At 47.1% G+C, this 25,254-nt stretch overlaps 1 protein-coding gene across 1 annotated transcript; it reads left to right on the forward strand.

Annotated features, from left to right (window-relative positions):
* Nucleotides 1-50: 50 nt before the first annotated feature.
* Nucleotides 51-24,757, forward strand: POP1 (POP1 homolog, ribonuclease P/MRP subunit; the record flags this gene model as incomplete). Its single annotated transcript, XM_080909371.1, has 17 exons — nucleotides 51-124; nucleotides 3,302-3,445; nucleotides 4,801-4,968; nucleotides 5,883-6,058; nucleotides 7,483-7,731; nucleotides 9,052-9,139; nucleotides 9,375-9,562; nucleotides 10,343-10,593; nucleotides 11,957-12,050; nucleotides 13,525-13,636; nucleotides 14,255-14,374; nucleotides 14,611-14,700; nucleotides 17,907-18,022; nucleotides 18,859-19,050; nucleotides 20,395-20,549; nucleotides 23,314-23,643; nucleotides 24,118-24,757. Exons 2-17 carry the CDS (start codon nucleotides 3,304-3,306, stop codon nucleotides 24,755-24,757), a joined length of 3,111 nt encoding a protein of 1,036 aa, XP_080765497.1. The 5' UTR covers nucleotides 51-124; nucleotides 3,302-3,303.
* Nucleotides 24,758-25,254: the final 497 nt, after the last annotated feature.

The following is a 25,254-nucleotide window of genomic DNA, read 5'->3' on the forward strand; positions in this document are numbered from 1 at the left end:
TGGAGGAAGAAGCCGTGCTGCGCATGCGTCCTCAACTCTCTCGCTCATCTGCTGTGGTGGGAGCTTCTAGGGGGTCTCAGAACCTTGTCATTCTGACCGGCGAAGCCCTCGGAGCATTTGGCAGGTTGGTAGTGAGGCGCTAGTGCCTAGCGGGGCCGCCAGCTCGCGGGGGTCGCGGGTGGGGGCTTGCCCGCAGTGGCGGTGTCGCGTTGCGGCATCGTGCGCTTGGGGAGGTCCATGCTACCCCGACCGGCCCTCTTGCAGTCCAGAGCCCCCTGGCTCCTGCGCTTGTTTTTTTGCTTGTCGTGCCCTGCCTGGCGGAATCCCCTCTGGGACGCTCGTGTATTCCTTTCCGGGTGCATTAAAGGGCCAGGGTGGGTCATTCGGGGGAACCAAGCAGAGGTGTGGCGTTGTCTGCCTTTCGCCACCCCCTCCTTCCTTCCTATGCTCGATCTACTCAAGATTTGAGCAGAGCCCTAGTGACTGGGGTCTGCTTTCTGGAGGAGAGTCATCTTCCTCTCTGCTTTCTGGAGGAGAGTCATCTTCTAGCTCACGACTTCAGCTTTCCCACTCACGACCCTGGGTATATTAAGAAGATGTACCAACCAGTAACCGATAGCAGACCATAAAGACGTGTATTTTAAAGCGATTCTTTAGTATATGTGGTGTGATTTTTGCCTTTTGAGATGGATAAAAATCAATTTGCACCCTCTTAAGATAGATGTGTGTGTTTATTCTTTTATAAAGATGAGTTTTGGCTGAGTATTTGATACTGCAGGACATAAAGCATCTAAAGTGTTTTTAAAAAATGTTATTTATTATATATATATAAGTACACCGTAGCTGTCTCCAGACACACCAGAAGACGGCATCAGATCCCATTACAGATGGTTGTGAGCCACCATGTGGTTGCTGGGATTTGAACTCAGGACCTCTGGAAGAGCAGCCAGTGCTCTAACCACTGGGCTATGTCTCCAGCCCTTAAGCAGTTTTTGAAATCAAACAGTGCAACCCAGCACGCTCTGAAGATGTGTTAATTTGGCACATGAGGAAAACAATTTTAAGGGAGATTTAGGCTTGTTTTTCTAACATTGTTTCTCAAGAGCATAAACCTGTATGTCCAGTAAAAACACCGGGTTCATAACTTTGCCTGGAATCTTGGCTGAGACGTTTCAGGCGGTATTTGTTGGTGTTGTATGTGTGGCGTGTAAGCGTGGGCTGTCACCGCTGAACTGAGGCTGTAGTGAAGTCAAGGTACAGCACAGCTGAACACTGCCAGGTTCACTACACATTTGGCTTTTTGAATTGTTCTTGCTAGATTCTTCATCACCCCACGTTCAGCTCCATGACCTATATGGGGCTGTGACCCACAGTTGGAAGGAGTTCTGAGGCTACATACAGTTTTCATGCTTCGTCAGAAGGAATGTAGTGGGCTAAATGTTTCTTACCTGTTAACGTGTGCTTTATAGTCATGCACCATTTATATGTGCATGTGAACTTGTGTTTTATCCCGTAGTAGTCCTTCTAAGTGCGGTGTGACAGTGACGATGGTCACACCCGCTGTCAGTGTGCACTGTAGGAAACATCCTCTTTATTCCTTGTATTCAAGAATGATGAGATTCTGTTTCTTGGTTTAGGGCTTCGTCCTGGAATAATGTGGACTCCACAGCCTATTGGTTCATCTTCTTTCACCCATGTTCCTATTCTAGTCCTTCCGAGTTCTGGTTCCTGTGTTTACGTGGTGGATTCCGAAACAGAAATTACAGCTGACGTTTTCTTACTGGCTTTCTCTGAGGTTGCACAGTTATCCCCGGGCCCCAGTCGTTTTGAGTTTTAGGAATAGTGAATGGAGCTAGCAAGCCTGGACTGAATCTCTGAATGTTCATCAGCTTGGAACGTTACATCGCCAGTGGCTTGGTTACCTGTTCTCTGAGGTATAACAAGAATAACACGCTTGGCCTTGCTGGTGTCTCCATGAAGTTCGAGTGTTGGTAGAAGTAAATTCTGATATGAAAGAATTGAAATGCAGGCTTGGTAACTGCTGCTCTGAGCTTTTCTGTATTTCAGTATCTCCACGGGGCACATTTTAGCCTTCGCACCATCAGCAAAAGAATTAATGGCTGTTGAATGGGGTGAAGGCTTCCAGGGCCTGTCTCAGGCTTTATGAATTATGCCAAATGCCAATGTTGGTTCCTTCGTTGAATATTCGGTGAATATCCATTAGGTTAAAAATCTCCATTTCAGACTGTTATCTAGTGTAGTTGTGGGAAAATACATACAGACATGCGTATTGTTTTATTAAAATAACCTCGGGTCTTTATGTCACATAGTATGGGTATTGTTAAAAGTTACATCTCTAGTCAGCCATGTTACAAGTGTTTCAAGTTGACTAAGAAAGGAGGGTGTTGGTCCAGGTGTGGGAACTCCTAAATAAACCACCAGGTTCTCCCTTCTTTTATGTGCTTCACCCAAGTGAAGTCTGTGTGAAAAATACCAGTAATTTATCTTCAGTTTGGGCTCAGATATTTTAATTATAATTTATCACGGTCTTACTTGAGCTAAGAGCCAAGATAAAGTGTTATAAGTAATTTAATTTTAATGATCTTACCTCATTTTATGCATCATTAGTTTTTGCATGGAGTTTAGCTATTTGGCAGTGCAAAATATGCCAGGTGGGGCAGTTCTATGAAGAAACTCTGTTCCGTTGTCTTTTTAAGACAAAAGCTGAAGCCCAGGATAGTCTGGGACTTCCTGTGTAGTCCAGGTTGGTCTCAACCTCGAAGATTTCCTTCTGCCCAGTCTCCACTGCTACCCTGGGTGCTGGGTTTATAAGCCTGCAGCCACACTTACTGCTGAGATGCGTTTTGGGTATAGGTACCATTCATGACTTTATTGAACGCTCTCTGTTCTGGAATCCCTGCTATAGATTAATGGTAACATTTTGGCATCATCAAACTTGGAGTTATATAAATATTTATTAAAGATATTAATCTTTTTTTTTTTACCTTTCTTATTTATTTGTGTTGGGGGTTAGGAACATACCTCGGTGGGCATGTAGTTGTCAGAGGACAGCTTTTGGGAGTAGGCTCTCTCCCTGCATTTTGTAGGTCCAGGTTTAGTGGCAGCTGCCTTTAACTTGTATTCTTTGTTGTGTTTGGAACTAGGGTCTCAGGTAGTTCTGGCTGATCTCATGTTGTGTAGCTGAAGGATGACCTTTGAACTGTCTCTGCTTTCCACACCTGGCAATTCATTTAGTGAAGAGAGTTCTCTTTCTCTGTTAAGTGTATCGTTTTCTTTCCAGACATGTCTAATGCAAAGGAAAGAAAACACGCTAAGAAAATGAGAAACCAGCCCAGCAATGTGACTCTGTCCTCCGGCTTTGGTGCTGAGAGAGATGCGAAGCAGCCTTTTGGAGCGGGGAGGCCTTCCCAGTCTCAGAAACAAGGTAAGGTGCACACCGCAGCTTTTACCAGATTCGCCTTCATCTCGGACACGAACAAGTTCATGTAAAGGAAGATCCAGAAAACTCTCGTCAGCACTGGTGCTTGCAAATCTCCCTTCTCGTTAAACTTCACTTATAACCCCACATGAGCACTTACAGAGCTGTACCACGTCCCTGGACACAGAGAGCAGGGAGAAACTGCAGTGTGTCCCAGCAGCTTCCTTCCTCAGAGGCTGTGGACGGAACAGCTCTGCGTGGAGTTTGAATCTCAGCTGCGGCCTCACCCTCCGCGGTCACAGAACACTTTGGAATTTCGTTCTCTCTTCTGAAAAATAAAGGAAATAGAACCCACCTTGATGAGTTGTTTCTAGACTTTAAAATACAGGCTGGTAAGGAGCTCAGAATCTGGTGCCCAGTGGGTTCGGGCCACAGCAAGGGGCTTACATTAGCAGTTCATGTTGCATTGGAAATCTCCAAGGAGAAAATTGCCTTGTACCTGTTAATTATCTTGCACTGATGCGATTGCTGTTGTATGTGTTAACGTGTCACACTGATGTGATTCCTGTTGTATGTGTTAACATGTCACACCGATGTGATTGCTGTTGTAAGTGTTAACATGTCACACTGATGTGATTGCTGTTGTATGTGTTAACATGTCACACTGATGTGATTGCTGTTGTATGTGTTAACGTGTCAAAACGATGTGATTGCTGTTGTATGTGTTAACATGCCACACTAATGTGATTCCTGTTGTATGTGTTAACATGTTTAACGTGTCACACTGATGTGATTCTTGTTGTATGTGTTAACGTGTCACACCAACGTGATTGCTGTTGTATGTGTTAGCATGTCACACCGGTGTGATTCCTGTTGCATGTGTTAACGTGTCACACTGATGTGATTGCTGTTGCATGTGTTAACGTGTCACACCGATGTGATTCCTGTTGCATGTGTTAACGTGTCACACTGATGTGATTGCTGTTGCATGTGTTAACGTGTCACACCGATGTGATTCCTGTTGTATGTGTTAACATGTCACACTGATTTGATTACCTGTTGAACTGCTTACTTACTTTTTGACCTTCCTTTTTTCCCCCCCTTGGGAAAGTCCTCTTTCCACACAAGATTCCTCTTTAAAAAAGATAGTAGGGCCTATGAGATGGTCCAGAGGGTGAAAGCCCTTTCTTGATGAGCCTGGAGACCTGAGTTTAGTTCTCAGAACCTGTGCTCGTGTGTGTGTGTGTGTGTGTGTGTGTGTGTACATGTGTGTATGTACGTACAAGTTAATTCTGAGCTGTGGTCCTGTCTCTGGTATGGGTGATGTATTTCTTTTTGTTTTCCTTTTGAAAATGTACTAGAGCTTCATTCCGGAACCTCGCGGCAGTGGCAAATCAAGGTGAACCCCCACTTACTTCCTGAGTCTGATGCGAATGAACAGTCTTCCTCCAAAGCCACGTTTAAGAAAAAGGGAGGCTGGAAAGCAGGCCCTGAGGGCGCTTCTCAGGAGATCCCCAAATACATAACTGGTAGGTGTTTGTCAGGACACACTACTCTTTGCTACCCTGCCCCTGTCCTAACCACCTGTTCCGCTCTCGGATTTGATTGTTTATCTAGCACCCTGCCAAGAGAGAGAAGGTTGACACTGATTCTGTTTTTTAATGAAGAAAATCAATAATAATAATTATAAGTTCTGAAAAAAAAAAAACAAAAACAGAAACAAAATAGCAAAAGAAAGTCCCCTTGAAGCCAGAACTCTGTTTTTTCTAATACGTGAATGTTGTCCTTAAGAGTGGTTATGACAGGGGCCGGCTCGGTGGCTAGGTGGTCATAGCACTTGATGTGCAAATGTGAGAGCCCAAGTTTGTGTCTCTTGTGCACACATGCAGGTGGGCGTGGCTGCACATGCTAATAACCCCAGGGCTGTGGGGGGCAAAGACAGGTTGATCCTGGGTGCTTTCTGCTCAGCCAGTTCTGCCAAGCCAGCGAGCTTCTGGTCCAGTGAAGAGACCCACCTCGAAGGAACCAATCAGAATGACAGAGGAAGATATCTTCCTCTGCCTCTGCTTGTATGAACCTGGGCACAAGTAGCCACATGCTCACATGTAAACATACAGCACACACGCACAGCTAGTAAGTATAGGAAACAACGGTTGTGATTATGTTGTGAGAACTCCTCAAGTTGGCCAGCCTTTTTCCCTTGATGAGAATGTTTAGGAAGCTTGAGATATTTTCCTAATCAGAAGATGGGATTCTTTTAGAAAACGTGGAAAAATGTTAACACTGAAGCGTCTCCTTGAGGGAACAGAACACAGAAATGACCGCGGTGGGTGCTTACCTCACAGGGGGCATAGCGCCTGACTGTAAGGTAACACCCGGCAGGGAGACGGCCGACTCAAGACTTGTTATTACCGACTTTGCCCTTTGCCTTTTCCTTCACCAGCTTCTACCTTTGCTCAAGCACGGGCCGCGGAAATTAGTGCCATGTTAAAAGCTGTGACCCAGAAGTCATCTAACTCACTGGTTTTCCAGACTCTTCCACGGCACATGCGGCGAAGAGCCATGAGCCACAACGTCAAACGCCTCCCTAGACGGTTGCAGGAGGTGGCCAGAAAAGAGGTGGGTACTTCGCTCGTGAAACTGTTCACGTCAGTAGGTCCTAGAAGGATTAACAAGTATCAGTCCAGAAGCTTAGGGAGGCAGCACACTTCCTGTACTTTTCTCTTTCTCCCCTTGAATTCTTTGATTGTTATGTAGCCCTATCCACTTCTCTAGCTGCTTTAGATATTATAGCTGCTTTTAGTAGACCTTTTATCTTGTGCTCAGGAGGCAGAGGCAGGGGGATCTCTGAATTTGAAACCGTCTGGTCTATAGAATGATTTTTCAGGCCAACCAGGATGGTATGTTTAGACCCTATCCTATCTGCAATACAAGAATTTAAGATACAGTATTTGGAACTTTTCTGTTCCTGTTCTCTCTCTCTCTTCTTCTTCTTCTTCTTCTTCTTCTTCCTCTTCCTCTTCCTCTTCCTCTTCCTCCTCCTCCTCCTCCTCCTCCTCTTCCTCCTCTTCCTCCTCTTCCCCCTCTTCCTCTTCCTCTTCCCCTTCCCCTTCCCCTTCTTCTTCTCTTCCTTCTCCTTCTTCTCCTTCTCCTTCTTCTCCTTCTTTCTTCTTTCTTTTTTCTTCTTCTTCTTTTTAAATTTGAACAGGGTTTGACCTGTGCCCAAGGATGACTGTGAACTCCCTGCCTTGGGTTACAGGCAAGGACCGCCACACCCAGTGAAACATCCTCTTTGTTTTTTTGTTTTGTTTTGTTTTGAGACAGGGTTTTTCTAGCCTTGGCTGTCCTGGGACTCACTATAGACCAGGCTGGCCTCTGCCTCCTGAGTACTGGGATCAAAGGTGTGCGTTGCAGCTGCAACCTCCCCTCCCCCGCAAATTTTTTACTTTCTAGATTTGTGAGTGTGAGGTCTGTTTTCTGGCAAAATTTAGCGTTTGTCTGTAGTCTAATGAAATGAATGAATTGGTCTTTCTATTTCTGTATTTCTAATCTTAGGTGAAGATTAAAACAGGAAGTTAGTGTTTTATTTTTTGTTATCTTGCTGATAGCCACATGGAGCTTATGCTGCAGTGTGTGCCTGGTGCCACGGGGTCATTAAAGGGCACCAGACGCTGTGGATGGTTTTAAGCCACCACATGTGGTTGCTGGGAACTGAACCTGGGTCTTTGCAAGAGTAAGGTGCTGTAAACCACTGAGCCATCACTCCAGCCTAGTGTGTTGTATCTCCATAAAGGCCTGCTTGTCCTGTTAGCAAGTGTCAGGGCTTTGCCTCTTTTCTGGGCTCACCTGCCTCTGAAATCTTAACACTTTCCAATGTCTCCCTCTTCATTCACTGTGAAGAAGACTCTACACTAACCAGCTAAACAGAGTGGCCTGTCAGGTCTCCGCCCCATCTGTTCATACTTAGTCATTTGGATCTTAATGCTCAGCCTTGCTCTGAGATGCTTACAGAGCGAGTTCAGCCTTTCTTCTTTAAACTGTAGGCTGAGAAAGTTGCTCATCAGAAGAAAGAACTTTCAAAGAATAAATGCCACAAAGCCCGAAGGTGTCACATAAACCGGACCCTGGAATTTAACCGCAGACAACAGAAGAATATATGGTTAGAGACTCACATTTGGCACGCCAAACGGTTTCATATGGTGAAGAGGTGGGGTTACTGCCTCGGGGACAGGCCCACGGCCAAGAGCCACCGGGCCTGCTATCGCGCAATGACAGACTTCTGCCTCCTGCAGGTAAACCGTGCTACTGGACTTAGAACGTTCTCTGTGCCGACTCTTGTTCACGATGTGATAAAGTCTTTTCAGTAACCTTACACATCCTACAGGTGAAGACAAGGACCCCTCTGGACTCTGGAGATAAAGAAGCTTAGTGAGAGAGACACGCATCTGTCAAATTATTAGTCAGATAGATGGGTGTGGGGGACAGGAATCCATGAGGGACCGGAGCCTCACGTGCCCATTGTCCTTACAACAAGAGCTTGGGGAAGTAAGTTCCTGTCTTATAGATGTGGAAACTAAGTTACTCCTGACCGTACAACCACTGAGCTTGGGGCTCAGGCCATCTGACTTTAGGCCAGTTTTCTTTGTAGCGACCCAGTTGTATAAATTTGGGTGAGCTCCATCTGGTCACTGGTAACTGTGAGGGAGTCACTGTTGGCAGGAAGGTTTCTGTCAACCACGATGGCATGGTTGACAGGGACTTGTTCACGTCACCGCTGTGACTTTCAGCTCTTGACTGATTCGCAGACTGGACTTGCTCAGGGTGCCGGGAGAGGGCTGCTTTGGGAACCGGTCCTGGCCGGAGTGCACAAATCAGTGTTTTTCGGTGCCTTGGTGCCCTTTCCTGGGACATAAAGAACAGTAGGACCGACGGCTAACTTCAGGGTCTCCATCTGTTTTTTCCTCGGCCTTCTCTGTTCCTCATGTGCGTTGCTTATTCGGAGACGGGCAGATTCATTCTTCATGTCCCCGCTCAGCGCTGCCGAAGTGGGCAGCTTTAGCGTGGTTTCTGGAATTCTCTTACCGTGGCTTCCTTCTGCCCTCTGTAGTGGGGGAGTGAGTGGTCCTGTATTTAGAAGCAGTCGTTTTTGATAGACAGTTCTAAACTTGCTTGTGAGGGTAGAGTAAAGCGCGTTATGGTTGCCAAAGTGTAGGCCACTGCGTATGATACGTTAAATGAAGACGCCTTTTGATTTTTGACTCAGATTGGCCTAAGAGTATCTGCTAACGAAATAGCAGTAGGCAGGCTTTAGACTTGGAGTTGTTGAAAAGCTGGCTTCAGGTAACCGATTTTGTTCTGAGAACAGGTTTTCTGGTTGCCAGAGGTGTTGGATCAGATCCTCTCTGGACCTGGAGTGACGGGCAGTTGGGAACTACCCAACGTGGGTGCTGGGAATTGGACTTGGGTTCTTTGCAAGAATAGTTTGTGCTCTTAACCTCCGAGCCCTCCCTCCTGTGTTCCTCAACAGGGTTTTCTGACACAGCACTGGCTTCTTAGCATTTTTATCCCATAACAGAGCATAGAATATTTAATTATGTTTCTCCTTTGTTCAGGATTTATCATATTACTGTTGTTTGGAGTTGAAGGGCAAAGAGGAAGAAATACTGAAGGCACTTTCTCAAATGTGCAGCGTAGACACAGGTAATTGCTTGTAGAGCCGGAACCTTGTGTGTCTGCTCTTTTGTAAATGAATGTCCACTGTAAACACCACTAAGCACTTCACAGTTTTAATATGGCAGTGTGAGATTTTCTTATTCCCAGCGAGTATGTGGAGTTGGCGCTTAGATGTGTAGAATGAGCCGTGGAGTAAACTTAGGCGGAAACTAAGTAGCTGTGTGTGAGTGCGCGGTTACACGGTTTCATTTGTGTGTGCCAGGCCTGACCTTTGCTGCAGTTCACTGCTTGTTGGGGAAGCGGCAGGGCAGCCTCGTGCTTTACCGGGCAAATAAGTATCCCAGAGAAATGCTTGGGCCGGTTACCTTCATCTGGAAGCCTAGGAAGACGCCAGGGGACGCTTCCGAGGATAGGCAGCTGTGGCTCTGGCTTCACCCAAGTCTTAAACTGGTATGTCTTTTTGTTGTGTTCCATCTCTTTAATTACACAGGGTGTGGAGGGACTTAGTCACACACGTGTGGGATCCGCCCTTTCCTTCCACCATGACCACATGCTTACTCTTACAATGTTACCATTGAAAGACAGTATTTTAGAAATTTCAGTGGTATAAAAGTTTGGCTGACAGTTCCATGTGATACTTTTTTAAAAAAAATGAATCAATTAAAATGTTAGTTTCCTTCCTTCCTTCCTTCCTTCCTTCCTTCCTTCCTTCCTTCCTTCCTCCTTTCCTTTCTTCCTTCCTTCCTTTCTTTTTTTAAAATAGAGCCTGTGTAGCCCTGATTCTCCTATATTTGCTGTATAGACCAAACTGGCCTCAAACTCCAGGGGATCTGCCTGTTTCTGTCTCCCCCCAAAAAACCCACAAGTCATCATGCCTGACTGATTTTTTTTTAAATTTAATTTTTTAATCTAAAACTGTCGAGCAAAAAATGGATAGACTTAGTCTGACCATAATGATTTGAGGAATATATACACGCATCATGTAATGTTTAGCACAGCGAACATACTCATCTCTGTCCATGTAACTTGTAACATTGTTAGTTACAAGTGTGTAAAAACTTGTAACTTAAAAAAAGCCGTTTTTAAGGATTTATTGTTTTCTATTTTATGAGCATGTCCACTTCCCACGGTGGCCGGAAGAGGTGGTTTTAGCCACTAAGACATGTATCTCTTGAGCCCTCTGTGTTTAAGTTTTGAAGATTAAAGTAAATGCTTAATGTACTCCCTTAGGCTGTCCTAGAAGAAATAAAAGCAACGTGCCGGTGTTCAGAACCCGTCAAGTCAGGTGTCTGCGAGCCTGACCAACTCCTGACACCAGCCCAGGAGGACGCTGAAACAGCTGATGACCAAATCGGCAAGAAAAGAAAAAGGAGAGATGATGGGGAAAGGGCCAGACAAGCTAAGAAGACCATTGGTGACGGCACCAGGGATCCCTGCCAGCCACGATCATGGCTGTCTCCCACTACAGGGATTGTAGTCAGGTAGGAGGGGTTCGGTGTGAGGGTGTGAGACTGTCCTGAGAACACAAGGAACCCCCCCCCCCCCCCCGCCATGCCTCTTGCTTTTTTCAATAGCGGGTTTTCCTGGCTGTCTTTAGAACAGTGTGTAGACCAGGCTGGCCTCAAACTCAGATTGCCTGCCTCTGCCTCCCAAGTGCCAGAATTAAAGGTGCGTGCCACCCTGCTTGGCTGTGCCCTGTGCTCTGTGCCACTACGACTTGTCCCATTTTTTGCCAGTGGTTACAGACATCATGTATGATGGGTTGCAGACAGACATCATGTATGATGGGTTGCAGACAGACATCATGTATGATGGGTTGCAGGCATATATGATGGGTTACAGACATCATGTATGATGGGTTACAGGCATGTATGATGGGTTACAGACATCATGTATGATAGGTTACAGACATCATGTATGATGGGTTACAGGCATGTATGATGGGTTACAGACATCATGTATGATGGGTTACAGGCATGTATGATGGGTTACAGACATCATGTATGATGGGTTACAGACATCATGTATGATGGGTTACAGACATCATGTATGATGGGTTACAGACAGACATCATGTATGATGGGTTACAGACAGACATCATGTATGATGGGTTGCAGACAGACATCATGTATGATGGGTTGCAGACAGACATCATGTATGATGGGTTGCAGGCATATATGATGGGTTACAGACATCATGTATGATGGGTTACAGACAGACATCATGTATGATGGGTTGCAGGCATGTATGATGGGTTACAGACATCATGTATGATAGGTTACAGACATCATGTATGATGGGTTACAGGCATGTATGATGGGTTACAGACATCATGTATGATGGGTTACAGGCATGTATGATAGGTTACAGACATCATGTATGATGGGTTACAGGCATGTATGATGGGTTACAGACATCATGTATGATGGGTTACAGGCATGTATGATGGGTTACAGACATCATGTATGATGGGTTACAGGCATGTATGATGGGTTACAGGCATGTATGATGGGTTGCAGGCATATATGATGGGTTACAGACATCATGTATGATGGGTTGCAGACAGACATCATGTATGATGGGTTGCAGACAGACATCATGTATGATGGGTTACAGACATCATGTATGATGGGTTACAGGCATGTATGATGGGTTACAGACATCATGTATGATGGGTTACAGGCATGTATGATGGGTTACAGACATCATGTATGATGGGTTACAGGCATGTATGATGGGTTACAGGCATGTATGATGGGTTACAGACATCATGTATGATGGGTTACAGGCATGTATGATGGGTTACAGACATCATGTATGATAGGTATTTCCGACTTCTCCCAGTGACTTGACAATGGAGATGAACAGGTTCCGGCTGATCGGCCCCCTTTCACACTGTATCCTGACCTCAGCGTTGGAGGCTGCTACAGTACACACGGTGAGCAGACACAGCAGCAGATTTGTGAGGCCTCACGTGCAGTCTGGTATCCGGTTGGGCTGCCTTGTAATTAATGCCTTTTATTTCCCAGCTTGGTTTTTCTAATGAATATAGTTTTTAATCTTTGACTTCTACAAGATCGAATTGCAGTGGGTGTGACAGTCAATATTTAGTTTGTATCTTCTGCTTGCTTTCGTGATTTGTAGAAAGGGATCCCTGCTCCATATATGGGCAATGGGATGTCTCTGAAATCTCTGACATTTTATGTCAGTCCCTCCCCCCCCCCTTCAGTTTTTGTTTTTTTTTCTTTTGGCTTGGCTTATCTGACTGGTTTTCTGGAAAGTTACGAGCAGAAAGTCTCCCGGCACTTGTGATCAAAAGCAGGGCTGGCATCCTTTGTGTTCTTGAGATTGCTGCACACCAGTCATGTGACAGTACGTGACGAAGCGGCTGAGGAACCAATTTGTACCTTCATTCAATTTTAACTCAGGGTTACATTCGGGTGGCTCTTTGAGGCCTGTGTCATCTGCACATGCCCTCCTCCCCTCACCTTTGACCTTTGGCCACGTTGGCCTTCAGGTTCTGGAATGTATTACTTCCCATTCCCATCACGGCTCATACGTGTTTCCACCCGTTGAGTGCTGTGCTACTCTTGGTTGGGCTGAACGTCCCTCATTCCTCCAGTGCTGGCCTGGCTCCTGCACTCTGTTCCCTCCGGAACCTTCCCTGCGCTCTGGTTAACTCGCTGCCTGTTGTTTCTGCGGCACCTGCACCTTTCCTCAGTTCACTAGTACATTCTGCTCTGCATTAACGTCTCATTGACATCCAATGGCAGGTGGCACTGGCCCTGCCCTCTACCTTGTCCCCAGCGCTTAGCATAGTGCCCAGCATACAGAGAAGTTCTTGTGTCTGCTCACAGCTGATGGGGTGAGTTCAGAAGGCCTGATGCTAGGGCCCGGGACTGCAAACCACTTCGCTCTGCTAGGGGAATGGCGGACAAGTTAGATCGTTAGGGTCTCCTTTCAGCATGAATAGTGGCTCTAGGCTATTTGCCACGCTTCCATACTCAAAATGCTTTGGCAACCTTGCTAAGCCCAGCCTTGCCAAGAAAGATGTCAGTGAAGTGTTTAGGCATCCCGTCCGGTGTTGCTGAGAACACTTCAGTGGTTTACTTGAGGTTTTCATTGGTTTGGTGAGAAAGGAACTCTTTGGCATAAACTAGAGAGGATGAAGGTGGCAAGGTGGGAGAGGGAAAGAGGGACGGCGCTTACCTAAGCCGTGTCTTTGAAAAGCATGTGTCGAGTGTTCAGTCTGGTAGCAATTGCTGTCTTAGATACGCCGGCATCTCCACGGCCGCTCCATGTGAAACAGACACGCTCACACACAGACAGGAAGTGATCTGAGCCTTGTTACAGCTGCAGCAGGTCCTAGGCCAGGCTCACCGTTTCTGTGCTGAGGAGTCCTTGTTTTCCAGGGACAAGAGGATGCAGAAGAGACGCCCCATCACTGGTGGACTGACACTTGCAGGAGCCCTGATGGCCTTTCTCTTCACCAGAGACAAGAAGCGGTGTTTCAGTTGTTGGGAGGTACAAGGAGGGAGGGTCTGGGTGCTGGGGAGGAGGGAAGGGAGGAGTGAGAAGTGGTCAGGAGAGTGGTTTGCAGGGGGGCCCCTGAGGAGTAGCCTCGCTGTTTATCCTGCGGTTATTGTGGTGTATCAAGAGAAACAGTAAGAAGCCCAGAGTTAAAGATCAGAGCATTGGGCTCCAGGTGTTGACCTAGTGCCTGACTTGCTGCTCTGAGTGTGCATAGCCGTTTGACAAGTGGGTACCCAGCTGCAAGGTAATAACTTAGTGGTCTTTTAATTTTATTTTTCAAGAAACCATTTTTAAAGTGTTAATTTATTTTCTGAAGGTATTAGTGGGCAAAAGGTGATAAGTATTTTAAAACAGTTAATCCCAAAGAAAAACGTTTCATGGGGAAAAATCTTCAAGATTCCAGAATACAGACAAGGTCGTGTTGATAAAACATTTTTTATCACCTTTATTAATCGTTTTGTGTTTGTGTATGTGGTCATGTGCACGTGTGTACTTATGGAAGTCAGTTCTCTCCGTTACTCTAAGGGATCGAACTCAGGTTGTCAGATTTGGCCGCATCGCAGGCCCTGGGAGTGCCTTTCTGTAAACCTGCGTTCTGTTCTGTTGAAGGCATTTCGTCACCAGCAGAAATCCCCAAAGGCACTGTCCTGGGCTTGACAGTTCGGGACCCGAGAGTCATTTTGCCCCCACAGCGATGCAGAGCTTTGCCTGATCCAGAACGGTACCAAGGTAAGCGCCTGTCTTGCCCCCTGCTGAGCGGCCAAGACACAGGAGGAATTCTGCCTGTCACTTGTGTAGTGGCTGCATCTAGGGCACGTCAGGGACGTTGCGCTGAAGCTCTTTCACATGGGAGATGAAAACCACAGACTCAGCTGCCTAGGTTTGTTCTTCATCTTTTTTTCCTGAGTTCTGTCTTTTAGTATCCAGTAAAGCGTGTCTTTCTTTATTCTCTCAAATGACCGAAGTTTCGGGATTTACCTATGAGGAAGGGATGTGCACCGGCAGCTGGTCTTGTGCTCATTGGAAGCCTCTGTCTGACCGTACAGATGATCCAGGTTCGAATCCTGGCAAGGCCATCCCGGGTGCTGAAGTATCAGACCTGAAGCAGGGACAGAGTAGCGGTTACCTGAGAGCTGTTTGCTGGGAATGTGGGAAGGCGGGTTTGGGCTGGCCGGGACTTTCGGGGTTTGCCGCGGTTGTGATAACGTTGCATTGGGTTTGCTGTCATTTAAACACCACCAGTTAGGGGAGTAGTTTAGCTTGTGAGCTTTGAGAGAAAAGCCTTTTAAGTGTGTGTCATAACAACCTCACAATTTTGTTTTTAACCTCTCTGCATGAAGTTAGCTAGCTTATTAGGGACCAATAAACGGCCCCGTGAGAGTTCCCTATAAAAGGTGGCCGAGAGGATTTGAAGACACGTTAGGTAAGTTAGTTGTTGTGGAGCCCAAGTTGACGTTGTTACCTTCATCTACTATGCGTGTGGCTTAGCGTGACCGGGAACCAGAGTGTCTGCTGAAAATTACATGCAGACGGTACCTTAAGGCTCCGGGCCGGCTCTCCACCTCCTGGCTCCCTCTTACACGGTTTCGGTTGCATCCTTTCTAACAGGCTTAATGTGAATCAGTCCGAGGATGTGAAAGTCTGTTGTGAAAAGTATGATTTGGTTTCCCCTGCCAAATTCACACTTGTGTCAGGCGTTGCTATGTCTGCTACAGCCTGTTTTTGTTGTTGCTGTTTTATCTTTTGAGACAGGTTCTTACCGAGTATCCCTGGCCTGGCCTAGAACTCTGTATGTAGAACAGGTTGGCCTTGAACTCTCCCGGGCTCTGTCTCCTGAGTGCTTAGATAACTAAGACCAGTTTTAAGTGCTGTGATTTATTTGGAGATAATGTAGTATTCGATATTTGAGCCACACAAAGAAGTTCACTTTTTGGCTGGGGATGTAGCTCTGTGGTGGAGTGCTTGCCTAGTATGTGAGAGGCCCTGAGTTTAATCCTTAATTGTTTTGAGATGAGGACTTGTTGTTACCTATACCTGGCCTGGAGCTTGTATAAGACGGCAGGCCTTGAGCCTCCTTGGTGTTCCTGCCTCACCATCCTGAGTACGGGATTGCAGGCAAGAGTTGATATGCCTCACAAGGAAGACACTGTTCACTCGAATTAGTTGAATTAGTATTGTATCAGCACTTTTAATATCTCACCTAGGAAGATAAATAGAGATGAAGGATAAAAATAAACTTTGAGTACTGGGTCATTTAAAAAGTCAATCCTTAGAAGAGTCTCAAACAGTAAAGTCAGCTCAGATATACTAGTCCTTAAAGAAGGGTTTGCCTGTTTTGGGTAACAAGCTTCTCATTTTCTTGTATAAACTGGATTTCAGGCAGCTTTTAAAGGAAAAGGTTCCTAGGAACCTGACTGCCGTGTTCTCACGCTTTGAACTGTTTACCTCTTACGTAAGAGTTAATTATTAACGTGTTTTAAAAAGCACTTCTCACTTTCATTAACAGAATGGTTTACCGTGTAAGTAGCATTGAGGTGAGATTTCAAAATACAGATCCAAGGCTGGAGGTGTAGCTCGGTGATAGAGCTCTTACCTAACACCACACGGCCCAAGTTCAAGGCCCTGGGGAAGTGGGAGGAAAACCTCACACCACATTTGTGCTGTACGATTTGTTTAATCTGCTGCCTCAGCAGCCGCTGCTGTGCTGCTGTGCTTTCAGAGACCGGAACCTGTCCTGGCCAGACAAGAGCTGGTTTTAACCTTGGCCGTGGGAGCCGGGAGTGGTGCTCAGAGGCAGGGAATGCACTCTTAGTTCACTCCCTTGCAGCAAACAAACCCAAATAAAAGGAAAAGAAAGAAAGCACTGGGCTACTGCATTGTATGTGTGGGCTGTGTGTCCTTCCCAAACCACCAGAGCCATGAAGTACTGTCTGGTTGCTTCCAAATGGCAGACGGACGGTCCTCTTCTCCTGTTCCAGTGCTCTGAGCACACCTACAGCTCAGGGCAGTAGAGGGCTTCCGGAGCTCAGTTCGGGGTCTTTTTATACAACCGTGTTTCTCCTTCTGGGAAGAAGAAGCTACTTGAGCTTGGAGCTGTCTGCTCTTAACCTCGAGGTGAAGGCTGCTGCTTCCTTCCTGCTGACCCCCTGTGTTTTCACTGTGTGTGTGTGTGTGTGTGTGTGTGTGTGTGTGTGTAGTTCTGCCTGGCAGATGTCACATTCCCTTTAGTCCGTCATCTGGAATGTCTGAAGAATGAGCCACTCTCCTGGGCCTTTGTTCCGAGAATTCTCTCTTCTTTGTAACTCAGTCTGAATAATGCCTCAGTTCTGCCCCTCAGATTTGTGTGAGCTCCGTGGGGCAGCATTCTGGGTCAGGCAGGGCTATTGGGGATGGGGCTGGTCTTTCATGAGCAGTATGACCCTCCCTGGTACTTAGCACTACACCTACGACCATACTGGTTAGTTTCCACAGGTTAAACCTCTTCCACGAGGTTAGACCTTCTACGAGGTTAGACCTCTTCCACAAGGTTAGACCTTCCACAAGGTTAGCCCTCATCTATATGGTTAGATCTCATCCACGAAGTTAGACCTTCTGTGAGGTTAGACCTCTTAGGACATCTACAGATTCCAGTGCTGGTTTGGCATCAGTTACGTTTTCCCCAGCTTTTTTTTCTGTCACACCCGCCCTAGTTATTTCTCTGGCCAGCAGACCCACACAGGTGTGTGCTTTTGAGTGAGTCCGTGTTGGTATCTTGGGACACTCGCCCCCTTCCTCAGTTTTCTTTTTTCTTTTTCTTTTTTGTTTTTCTGACAAAAATCAGATTCGAAAGACTTTATCTCTGTCACTGAGAAACGTTTTTCAAGAAACGTTGGAGTTCGCAAGCACCGCTCACCTTAAGGAATGGAGAATGGGTTTTGCAGGCAGGAGTGAGTAGCTGGGTAAATGTTAGTGTAGACCAGAGATGAAGTGTAACAGTTTGACTCTCCTAACGGAGAGGGGCAGCCCCTTAGTGTTACAGTTATGTGCCTGCACAAAGCGAGCGTCGAAGAAAAGTCTTTAGTATTTATTAGCCTTGGTCTTTTCATGGTCTGGGAAACCAATTTTAAGAATAATTATCTTTTTTTTTTTTTTTGCCAAGGAAAGCCGTGTAGTTCAGTAGCTGCCTGTTTGCTGAATGAACATCTTTCCTGTTCTCAGTCTTCCCTCTTAGGGTTTGATGGGCTCAGAGTGTGGTTTGAGGGCCGTTTCTTTTCCCTCCTAGATAATGAGCAAGTAAAGCAGCTGCTTTTGGAAGGTGTGCCTGTGGAGTGTGCACACAGCTTCATCTGGGACCGGGACATCTGTAGGAGTGTCACGGAGAATAAAGTCTTGGATCAGGTAACTAACGTCAGGTTACGGGTAAGCTCGTGACTGCCAGGGGGCGTCACCCCACACGGTGCTTTTACGTTTCAGAGTCCCCGTGTGCTTACATGTTCTTACTGTGATACATTGATTTTTCTTTTTAAAAGAACGATTTCTAGTAAAAGACCTTTTTCCGAAGTGTAAAAATCTCATGGTTTAAATATGTTTTTCTTTGATCTTATTTTCTTTACAGTGGACTTCACGCTAGCAGTATGTGGAGGGAAGGTTAGACTGGGGTTCTGCTTGGGAGAGAGCCTTAAAAGAAACATATCAAACAGCTGAGTGTCAGGAAAGAAGGAAATACACCAGATAGGACATGGTGGGAGTTGGAATTGTGCAGGAGCTAGTAGCTGAGGCTGCAGTATACCAAACCGTGGAGGAGTGCTCGGCCCCAGGCAGCGGAGACACTAGCTGAGCAGCTCCGAACTCAGCACGTGTGTTCTCCTTCCTTGAGCAGACCGAGGGAAGTCTGAGAGGACGGCGTTCACTCCCTGTGTTGCGTTGGCTCGAGCCGTTCTGTTTTTAACCATTCAGACTTGCTAAGGCATTTCCTCAAGAGCAGAGAGCATTTCCCCCAAGCGCCCAGAAAGTTGTGGCTAATTCTTGTACCGCTTCACTTAACCACGGCAGCATAATCCAAATAGAAGGGGTGGAGTGTACGGATTCTGATACTAGCAGAGCGGGCCTACGTCAGCTCGCTCTGAGTCTTCTGAATCCTCTAGCCAGAGAGCAAGTTGTAAGTTTGCTCCTGGGGAGGCCCCGTGAAGATCTAGAAGGCTGTGTCTGTGTATCGACTTGTCTTCTTCCCTTAGGATTTGAACCGCATGAGAAGTGAGTTGCTGGTGCCCGGTTCGAAGCTTGCCCTAGGGGCTCACGAGTCCAAGATTCCTATACTTTTGATTCAGCAGCCAGGAAAAGTGACTGGCGAAGACCGGCAGGGCTGGGGCAGTGGCTGGGACGTTCTCCTTCCCAAGGGCTGGGGCATGGCTTTCTGGATCCCATTCGTAAGTCTCCTCTTGGTTTCAGCTAATAATTGCAATATTTAAAAGTCAATCTCAATTGTTAACAGATGCTAAGTGTCCCGGGCCTTATGCACAGTTTAGGAGCTGAACAGTGTACGTCTGTCCTTAAGAGGTGAAACTGGATGTAAAAATACAGAATATTTTATAACACGTGGTTCCTGGAGCCAGGTTCTCATGGGTAGCCTGTGGGCCAGCAGGGTGGCTCAGCAGGTTAGGGTGCTTGCCACCAAGTCTGACAACCTGAGTTTGCTTCTCAGTACCATATGGTGGAAGGAAAGAACCAGCTCTCTCAAGTTGTCCTCTGACCCCCCCCCCCACACACACATGTACAACCACACGCATGCCCATGTGCATAAGAACCAGCTCTCTCAAGGTGTCCTCTGACCCCCCCCCACGTACCATTACACGCATGTCCATGTGCATGCACACGTACGCAGAGCAGATAAAGTAGTGTAGCCCTCCCTCTTCCTCCGAAGACCGTCTTTCCGTGTAGCTCGTGCTGGCCTGGAATTTGTTCTCTTGCTTAGGCTCCCAGGCAGGTTAGACACAGTACTGTAACATGTTTCCCCACACGCTTTATTTCTTGCTTTCTTGCAGTGATTAGCGTTAACTGCGCAGCTACTCTGATAGTTCCATACATGCTTGCTTTATGTGTTGGTCGTCCATATGTCTACCTTATCCCATGACCTCCTCCCCAGGTACCATCCCCCACCCTGCTAAGGAACAACATGTGAAGGTCCTGAGATGAAATAATGTCACATTTTAAACTTGAATATGTGCATTAGTTTTTATAGCAGCACAGAGCACACTGTTGTGATGTTTAAATGCTAACTATAAGCATGTACTGTCCCTACTTTTTAAACTGCAGCCAAAACCTTCATTAGAACCTGTGTGTGAGCATCTTGTGTTAGTTTAGGCATCACTCTGCTAGAGATTTAAGAGGTATATCAGTGTAGACTGCTCGGTCTCACTTAGGAATCAAAGCTTACAGCTTTGCTGCCAACTCTCCGTGTCACTCACACCTCTCAGCTCTTTCTAAACGACACCGTTATGGTTTGTTTGTTATCTTCTCATGCCTTTAGCGGATGCTTGTATCTCTGTAAGTACACGTTTTTGGTCTTCATGCCTATTGTGGATATGCGTCCACAACTGGTCGTTTTTACTGGATATTGAGTTTTTTCCCAGGCTGACTGGATTGTCTGGTGTTTGGTTATAGGGTTATCTCAACCCGCATTTATCAGTTTTCCTTGTGCTGGGTTTTAAGGTTGTTTCTCATCCCCCTAGACAGACAGTTTAGCTGTTTCTTTTGACTTTTCTTTTACTTAGATCTACCGAGGTGCAAGGGTTGGTGGATTAAAAGAGGCTGCAGTACATTCTCAGTACAGACGGTCACCTAACATCCCAGGCGATTTCCCAGACTGCCATGCTGGGGTTCTGTTCGCTGAAGATCAAGCTAAGGCTCTTCTAGAGAAGTTCAAAAGGTAAGGGAAGAACTGTTCTGCTAGTCTGGCCTCAGGGACGGGAGGCGCCTGCTTGAATTGCCTGTTGGCTTCGGGATGGCTTCAGTAACCAGTACACACTATCCTCGTCGCATCGTCTGTTGCCCCTCCGCGGCCCATCTGGTGCAACTCTTCTCTGTGTTATTTCCTGACTCCAGTGATGGGCGTCTGAGCCACAACACGCACTTCCGATACCTGCTACGGATCTCATTACTGTCCTACCCCCAGCCTCACTCTTGCAGGAATTGCACTTTTAAAGAACTTGGTTTTGGAGTAGTACCAGTTTATAAAAGCTAAGGAAACTGTGGATGTAGGCAAAACTTTATAGTGGTGCAGTTCCGCCATCCGGAGAGATACGCGGTGTTTTCGATATTTCAGTATTATCCTGTGGCCTTTCTTCTTGTATATCTTTCGTTAGAGATGAGCGGATGAGGGTCTTTATTTCGGTTACATAGAGAGGTCCAGGTAAACCATAGGAACCCATGTTTCCCCGGAGGCACAGACACTCTCGTTTCTGGTGCTTGTGGGTCTACTCATGGGTGGCGTACACTGGGCCTCTCTAGCATTTGTTGTTTGATGAATGAGTGGATAATTGAACGTTGCTGTGGCTTTGACAACAACCACAGACAGAGGTGGTGTGTGCGTGCGTGTGTATGTGTGCGTGTGTGCATGTGTGTGTGCGTGTGCGTGTGTGTGTGTGTGTCTGTGTGGTATAGGGTTGGCTGGCTTTCTAGCCATTTGTTGAGTGATAGACAGATGATTGACTTAGTGGTTAGGTTGTAGCTTAATCCTGGATCAGCTTCCTGGCAACTCTGTGCTGTCTGACTGTGCGCCACCTGTGCCGTGTGGCTGAGAATGTTGATTTTCCACTGTTGAGGCTCTTTCATATAGATTCTCTATAAGTACGGAGTCTCCCAAATAAAAGAATGGTGTCATCCACACTACAGTGAACCCTGAGCGTCCCATTTAACAGGCATGTGGACGTCCCTATATCAATAAACAATGTTGGCGGGCTTTTTTGTAGAGGGCCGAGCGATGCGCACTTTTAACGGTCGACCCTTTGGTCTCTGGGACAGGAAAACCTGCTGCAGTGACAGGTAGCAGGATGTGCTGGAGTTCCAGCCAGTTCTTACGTCCGGGTCACTCACAGAATTTTCAGTCATAAATAAAGTAGGACCGTTTTCCCTTTCCATTGACTAGAAATGTGGAAATCTGTCTTAGCTCATGGGTCATATAAAAGCAGATAACAGGCCAGGTTTGGCTCATGTGGTTCTGCTGCGGGCGCTGAGCCGTCCTGTGTGGCTGCAGTGCGCATGTAAACTGGGCACCTCTGGTCGTTCTGTGCCTTGGGGAACTTTCCCCTAAATCCACCTCTGTATTTGTCTGAATTACGCGTTCATCTATAACGTGTTTATTTCGAGCCGCCAACAGGCACAGGGTAAGCCAACATCAGTTTCGTTTTTACTTTATTTTCTTGATGGCGCCGTATGATGGCCACGTAGTCCTCTTACCACCCTGCCCGTTCCTACTCACCTCCCTTTTATCTTTGACTCACTGATGGAATTCGGGTTGCTTGTGTGCGCGTGGGCATAGGTTATGTCTTGGGGCATCAGCAACTTAACGCTGCTATACTCTGTAGACCAGGCTGGCCTCTGCCTCCCGGGCTACCTACAAAGGTGTGTGCCACCACCGCCTGGATTAAAAGCTAATATCATATCCCCGCCCCCTCCCGTGCACTCCCACCCCCTGGAGTTTTGATTGGCTTGACTTCTAGGTCGTCTCCACGTGTCTGAGACTTGCATGGCTCGGCCCTGTTCAGAAGACAGTTTTGCATAAGTGCGCATACGCTCTTTCCCACTGTGCCCCAGACCCGCAGGGTGTTGTACCTGTTTCTGACCAAGCATCCAGTGGTAACTGACTCTGGCAAGCTGTAAGACTAATTGTCACCCACTGCACAAAGAAGACACTCCAACTGGGAGCCACACAGTCCGAGAGCATAGGCACAAATATTATTGAGAAGGCAGTTTGACTACAGCGGTTAGCAGGACAGAAGTCGTTTGATTCTTCCCAGGAGACTGTGGCTGGCAGACTGTGAAGCTTCTTCCTCCCTTGTGACCTGGAGCCCCGCCACCTCCCAGGAGCTTGACATAACAACCACTTCCAGGTCTAGTGTTTGTACGAATAATTGTGCAGGCACGCACTGGTTCTTCTTGCTCTTTCCGATTTTCTTGTTGCCGGGTCAGGAGTGAGGGAGAAGCTTCACTCTTTCACTTAGAGTCTTCGAAATCTACAGGGACAGCACGCCCAACCCCAGAAGACCATCGAGAGCAGTACTGAAGTGCAACACACACTTGTAGATGTGCTATCTCTTAAACAAAACAAAACACCCCAAGATCCGGGCTGGAGAGATGGCTCAGTGGTGAAGAGCACTGACTGCTCTTCCAGAGGTTCTGAGTTCAAGTCCCAGCAACCACATGGTGGCTCACAACCATCTGTGATGGGATCTGACGCCCTCTTTTTGCGTGTCAGCGATAACATACATCAAACAAACAAACAAAAAACTCCACAAAGATGTGCTCCTTTAAACCTTGCGCTGGGGAAGCAGAGGCAGGCGGGAAGGCTTGTGCGTGCGTGTGTGTGTGTGTGTGTGTGTGTGTGTGTGTGTTTGGACATGTGTTAAAATGATCATGGCTGTTTTAATTCTCTACTCTTCAATATTTCTTTCTTTCTTTCTTTTTTTTGTTAGGCGCCCTCCTGCTAAAAGGCCCAACTATGTTAAGCTTGGCACACTGGCTCCTTTCTGTTGTCCCTGGGAACAGTTAACTCGGGACTGGGAGTCCAGGATTCAGGCCCAAGAGGCAGCTTTTATCAGTTCAGTGCCTGGTGCCCAGGAGACCGACCCAAGACGTCTTGGAGTGCCTTGTGTCCCCAAAGAGACCTGTGAGCTATCTAGTGAGGCAGGCATAGCTGCTGAAAACCAACCCAGGAAGCCAGAAGTTACAGGCTGTCAAGTGCAGGCGGGGACTGAGGAAACCCCGGAACAGAATGCCAGCGAGAGCCAGCTCTGTGTTGTTCGGTAAGTGGAGACGCCTGGTGACTTTTCTGGAAAGGGGAGAGCCGTTTCCCTTGGTTTGAGGCAACCTAGGAAATGGTTGAAAATCCTGTCCTCAGCCACGCGAGCCTCCGTTCTGAGCCGGCCTGTCCAGTGTGAGTTGTGTGGATGTGGGACGGGCCAGTGGCACGGTGGAGATGCCTCGGCTTCCACGTCAGTGATTGGCTCTGTGCTGCGGTGTGCTCAGCTCCGTCCGCGCCGTCCTACCGAGCAGTCTCGTCTCTTCCCTTATCTTGTTTCCCTCTTTCTTCCCAAACTCCTACAATTATAACCCTTCCATCCATCTAATTCTTTCTGTATGCCTTATTTTTTTCTCTGTTCCAGTTCTATAATCTTTACTCCTAGCTTGAGATGGCGGACACGGGAAGGAAGATTACTAGAACTGGATACATCTTGTGCTTTTCAGTGGTTTTTAATTTTGTACGTCTCTTTGTGTAGGAGCAGGAAACTGCTGAAGCAACTCTCTTCGTGGTGTGGGCCGAGTTCTGCGGTCAGGAGGGCTTCCTGCAGAGGCCAGCAAGAACTGACCGGAAAGGCCTCCTTGTCCATTCTGCGTGATTTCCCCAGAGCCCTGGTGTGGGTCAGCTTGTCCCTGCTCAGGAAGGGCAGCCCAGAGCCACACACCATGATCTGTGTCCCATCTAAGGACGACCTGCTCCAGCTCAGTCAGGATCAGAGTTACCATGGACCCTTGGAATCCAAACACAGCGATCCATTTAAAAGCCTGATTCTGAAGGAGAAAGAAAAGAAGAAAAGGAAGAGGCAGAGCGGCGAACTTGGGGCCTCCCAGGGTCTGGCAGCAGGGGCACCTACGGCTGAGCAGGAAGCTCTGACTCAGGGGCTGTGGTCAGGCCCCGTTCTAGGACTAACTTCACACTGCTCCAGGGTCCTTCTGGGCTTTGTAACACAGGGGGATTTCTCTATGGCTGTTGGCTGTGGAGAAGGCTTAGGGTTTGTTAGTGTGACTGGCTTGCTGGAAATGCTGTCCAGCCAGTCAGCGGCCATGAGGGGCCTGGTGCTGCTGCGGCCTCCGACCTCACTGCAGTATCGGTTTGCAAGGATCACCATTGAGGTTTGAGTGTGAGTTTACAGCCTGGACTTAGATTATGCCTATTTTCTTGTCAAATTCCATAGAGAGTCCTGGCTGTCTCTGTCATCTGATTTAAAATACAACGTGGAACTGCTCGGAAAACAAGAATTAAAATCATATAATTATGTGGATAGTGATCTGTTTATAATCGGAATCTTTCCCCTCTTTCCCTGTCATGGGAACATGCTTCATTGTTTAACATGCTAGCTGAACACTTTGTATTTTACAGTCACATGGTGTGCAACAATATTTTCCTAAGGAAGAGCCTGTAGGGTCCTGGGGTACCTCAGTGGTCAAACCCTTCCGTGTTTGAGTGCCTGGGTTTGAGGAGCTAGAGAAGCAGGCAGACGCTGTAGATGCCTGGCCCTGCATCCGGGGCCCAGGCTATGTGGGCTGCACCTAGTTATGTCCTGTTGCTGAACTATTCATCTGCCATAAAGAAGTCACCAGCTGCTGCATATTGTCAGCTGGGCTGGGCGTGTGAC

Source organism: Micromys minutus (genome assembly GCF_963924665.1).
Source record: "Micromys minutus genome assembly, chromosome: 33".
In the NCBI taxonomy this organism is placed as follows: domain Eukaryota; kingdom Metazoa; phylum Chordata; class Mammalia; order Rodentia; family Muridae; genus Micromys; species Micromys minutus.